This window comes from Cottoperca gobio, chromosome 16 (assembly GCF_900634415.1).
Source record: "Cottoperca gobio chromosome 16, fCotGob3.1, whole genome shotgun sequence".
Lineage (NCBI taxonomy): Eukaryota > Metazoa > Chordata > Actinopteri > Perciformes > Bovichtidae > Cottoperca > Cottoperca gobio.
In genome coordinates, this window is record NC_041370.1 from 6703755 (window position 1) to 6708838 (window position 5084).

Here is a 5084-nt window from a genome sequence, read left to right on the forward strand (position 1 = left end):
TAGACCTATAAAAGTAATAGCAACAAAAAGTAGGCTACTAGTATACAAATTAAAAACTCATTCCGCAGCATAATGTAATTAAATGCTTTCATAATGGCTACTATAGATTAGTATGCGACTAGTATTAACATTACAATTACTGTTGTACAGTTACAGTTAATGTGCACAAGTTAGTTGGTGGAATAGAACATTTAAAAAACGCATTGTAGGCTCTGTACTATGTGTAGCCTAAACATTTAATCTGAAAAGTAAAGGTGTTAAACAAATGTGACATGTAGTGGAGTAGAGATATAAAGTAATAGAAATACTCAAGTAGCCTACAACTACATCAACATGGTACTTGTGTAAATGTACTTAGTTACTTTCCACCACTGATAGACGTGTAACATACATAGGTCTATCTTAAATATAGGTTTATATCACTAACTGTAGGATTATTTATTAATAACAAATATATATATATAAAAATACAAATAAACAACTTACTGTTAAAGATTACCTATATTCTAAAAGTAATGACAATAATATTAATGCCTAATAATAATAATAATCTCTTCTATTAACTATTAATCATGGGGATACTGTAGATTAATTATATCCCAAACAGTACAATAATGTCACTGACTCTGTTCAACACGAGTCCCACAAATAAAACTATACCTTCATAATATCTTTCAGTTCATGTGTCAGGGACAATGCTGATTGATCATCAGAGATATTAGGATATCTGTTTTATTAGTACATTAACTGATCCAACATTTAAATTAAAATAAAGTATTTTTTAAACATATGCTGCACGATTGTGGACCTTTGAAAAAACCCATTGTAAAAACAAAACAAATGTTTTTTTTATTCCTCCTTGGCAACTTCATCCTTTAATAAAAATAAAGCCCAATAAAATACACTTTTGATAATCAATTAAATGTTTAAATCAATTCTTTAGACAAAACAAGACATTTGTGAAAAACAATTTGACATTTCTCCCCAGTTTCTGACTTTTTATAGACCAAACGGTTAATTGATTAATCAAGATAACAATCAGCAATATTAACTGATCATGAAGATAGGCCTAATTGATAGTTGAATGTCCTAAAAACACAAGATACAGAAATACACAATGTCACAGCAACACGTGATATTTAGCCAATCAGTACGGTTATTACTATCTCGATACATATTGTTTAAGCATTATTTAACTAGTATGGGCATCAAGGAGACGCATAAATGGACGTAAATTGAACATTTCTACATAATTAAGCCTATTGAGGATTAAATAAAAAAGAATACAAAGAACTATAACAATATTGATTACACGGATGAATAATTGGCAGCCAAAACAAGAACCAGTTTTATTTTTATTCTCTCCCTGAATGGCCTCAACATATTTCAAAGCCTCGGTCACTGATTGTCTGGCAGGCGGGTCTGAATAACTGAGCCAGAGTTTGGGTGGGGATGAAGTGCAGGCTTTTGAAATCAGAGCAGTCGGTTTCTAATTAGGTGGGAGGAAGAAAAAAAAATCTCTGTATCTTAAGAAACCATTTGACAAAACAATGGCCTGTAAAAAAAAAAAACACACACACACACAAGTAGTTGCTGAAGAAAGTCTGAAATCACGGCGTGAGTGGCTGCAGTAGATAAGGCCGAGCCCAGGGCCTTGTATAAACAAACAACACGCACACACACACCCACACGCACACGCACACCCACACGCACACGCACACACACACACACACGCACACACACACACACACACACACACACACACTGACCGCCAGCTCCATCTGGAAAAGTGGAGTTGGGTGAAATCGTGCGCGTCTGCGAGAGACGGGAGTCGTGATTGGGAGCCCCACCTCAAGACAAGGACACAGCCGGGGTAAAGTTACACAACACGAGGTGATTAACAACCGTCTGCAGTGAACTATCAGGAGTCCACGTGACACAGTGGGGTAAAGTAAACTGTCACGGAGCAACACAAAAGCACCAAATCTGCAGGACATTTTAAATAATAAAATTTTGAATGGTACTCTGGAGTAGTAGACGTTTCATTAAAACATGTTTTAGGGAAATCAACTCTTTGGCAGGTTAACACCTAAATGTGCCCTAATGTTCAGCAGACAATGTAAAAGTATGTATAAGTATATTAAGGAAAATGTAGGCTACTTAAAGCATTAACAGTAAAAGTAATCAATGTAGAAAAACGCCCCCTGTGACTGTTGTACATATATTACATCATTAGATTATTAGCCGTCAGATAAATGTAGTGCAGTAAAAAGTACAATACTCCCCTCTGAGATGTAATGAATAGAAGGTGAAAGCGTCCTGAAAAGAAAATAATAAGGTAAACTACAAGTATCTAAAGTGCTTACTTATCTACAGTTGAGTAAATGTACTTAGTTATTCTACCACTGCCTGTGCAGTGACAGGAAGTGCTGATATTTAGTCTCAATATGTAACTGAGGAGTAGTTTTTAAAGACATTTAATTTTGCTTTACAACTTCCTATGGTCATCTTTGTGTGGAGTCACTTTCAACAATTGTTCCAAGGCTTAAAAAAGTGACTTTTGTTAATTCAGCAGGATCATGGACGATTAAAAATGCTCACGAACGTTTAAGAAGTTGAATTATAGGTTGACATGTTATCAAGTCTGCCCTAAAACAACAGCCAGGTGCCCAAGTGAACATTAAAACAGGGTTTACTTTCTCAAATGATTCGTCCTGTCCATACTGGCCTTCAAAAGATAAACATTCATACAAATATAAATCAATCGGTGCGTGCAAGAAAGTAGATGTTACTTACATCCTTGGTTGCATTTTAGGACAGTGGTTCTTTATATCTGTTGTTAACACCAAATGACTTTATTCCACCATTAAGTCACAAGAAAAAAAAAGCAAAGATTATAAAAATAGAAATAAAAAGAACATTTTGTGCACCAGAAATGAGTCTGCTTTCCTATGTTGCAACCCCTCAGATTTAACCTTCGACCTGTTGGGATTCACTGGTTTCTGGTTACCAGTGGAGCTGAAACGATGAGTAGATTAATCGATTAGTTCAATGACAAATTAATTGCAACTATTTCATTTCATTAAAAATCTAATTATATTAACATTACAGTTCATTACAGCTGACGCTTTTGTCCAAAGCGACTTACAAAAAGTGCAAACAATCATGAGGATTAAGAGTTTTTAATGACATTGATACAACTCAAGTGATATTTGATTTGTGTTTTTAGTATAAAAGTTTCCTGCTGTGGAAGAACAGTAACAAAAAGAGGGAATTTGAGTTTTTACACCTGTTTTAAAAACTGTTTTCCAAGTATCTAATGTTATCTGGTTAAGCTATTCCAGTGAAATTATTATTATATTATACATTACTATACATATACTGGTGTCTAATGTGCCATTTAAGCATTTATATATGACATGTCTCCTGAAAGTGCACATCTTGTATAGATGTCTTTTCTTTTAACCACCAAAGCTGTTTTTCTTCTGACTCTTTACAGGCCTCCAGCCTTCAGTGGCCCCTTTCGCTTCTCTGTGGCTGCAAACACTAAGAATCTGTTGTTTTAAATGAACGATTGTGAGTGTTTCCACTTTTATGTCATGTCTTCCAATAACACATGAATATACTGTAACACACACACACACACACGCACACACACACACACACACAACACACAAACTTGCCTTTTGTTTTTCCTTCTGAGCAGTAAGTGTCGGTTTCATGAGAAGCTTTCAGTGTTAAAAAGTGACTTCACTTCCCAATTTAGAGAGAGAGAGAGAGAGAGAGAGAGAGAGAGAGAGAGAGAGAGAGAGAGAGAGAGAGAGAGAGAGAACTCGTCATCCGGTTTTGGTCTGTGAGCAAAAAATTGTAACTGCAATGGTTTGCGCCATAGAGCCAATGCACCCCTGCATGCATTGAAGTGAGGTTAGAAGGCTAAATTAGCTGCAACATTTATAAAAACGACTAAATGACAAAGACTGCGAGGCTGCTGCAATGGACTGTACGATAAAGGTAAGTGTTTAATCGTTTTTAACGTTGCTGCTGGTGGTGAAAATGAAAGGCAGCCACCCACACCAGTCTGCTGAGTGAGAGAGTCAAAGCGAGCTCCCCACTCTTTCCTTCTTGTACAAAATTTCCTCTTCCTTCCCGTTCGTGGTCGTATGTCGGCTCTATAATAACACAACTAACCACTACATCTTTACACTCAGATAAAAACACTAATTGGTGACCGGTTACACGCGTAAAAGAGGATTTCCAAACACATTTCTGTTTTTTTTTTCTTCTTCTAATTGATGTGTTACTTTCTGTAAATGGGAGATCACTATCCACGGAACACATACTCAAAAAATAACGCAGGGAGAGTGACATTTTCTGAACATTTAGCGGGTTTACAAACTTTAAATGAAGAGATGCTGGATTTTATTGGTGCGCACAAGGCAGGTGTCCATGGAGGCGCCACGGATCAATTTGGATGCAGTGAGAGCCCCTTTTCAGCAGAGCAGGAGGACCCATTTCTATCAGATGACTGGTATTTCACATTTCACGCTTTTACATCTGTTAATATTCTCCAGACGAAACCAACGCAAAAGGCTAAATGTTTCAATTCCACATCTTCTAAACAATAATGCAGACATAAAAGACTTCGTGTCAGCACTTCAAATCGAAAAGCACTTTTTTAAAATAAAGTTTACACTGAAAACTGATTATTGCGCAACGGAAAAAAAGGCAAACTTGTATCTGATGATGTCGGCCACGCATATAGGCCTCAACAGATTGATGTTTTTTTTAACGAATGTGCGTGTGACATTCCCTTAGAAGGCTTTTATTTTAAGTTTTATATTTTCTTATTAAGCCATTAGTGAAACTAGAAAAAAACGCATTTGAATAAAAGAGGCCTCAGAGGATTGAGGAACTAATAAGTGTAGCTTATACTCATGTCTCTCTTGTTTCGTTTAAAGAAAATATATTTACATGTCGGTTGATGCATTTTTAAGTTAATCAAGTTACATTATTTTCGTTATGAAATAAATAATGAGTTATTAAAGGGCCAGTGCAGGAACAATGAGGACATTCTGAAACGAAAA

The 5084-nt window shown here is 35.9% G+C and overlaps 1 protein-coding gene across 3 annotated transcripts in view; it reads left to right on the plus strand.

The window, feature by feature from the left end:
* The first annotated feature begins 3852 nt into the window (after positions 1–3852).
* The window catches only part of fli1rs (Fli-1 proto-oncogene, ETS transcription factor-related sequence), a 14884-nt gene continuing 13652 nt past the window's right edge, over positions 3853–5084 (plus strand). For 2 of the 3 annotated variants that reach the window (XM_029450990.1, XM_029450992.1), the window contains exon 1: positions 3853–4011. In XM_029450990.1, the coding sequence (XP_029306850.1) occupies positions 3994–4011 (18 nt within the window). In that variant the 5' untranslated portion in view covers positions 3853–3993. Of the gene's footprint in view, positions 4012–4258; positions 4529–5084 lie in introns of those variants that run through there. The other variant, XM_029450991.1, reaches the window with a different exon arrangement.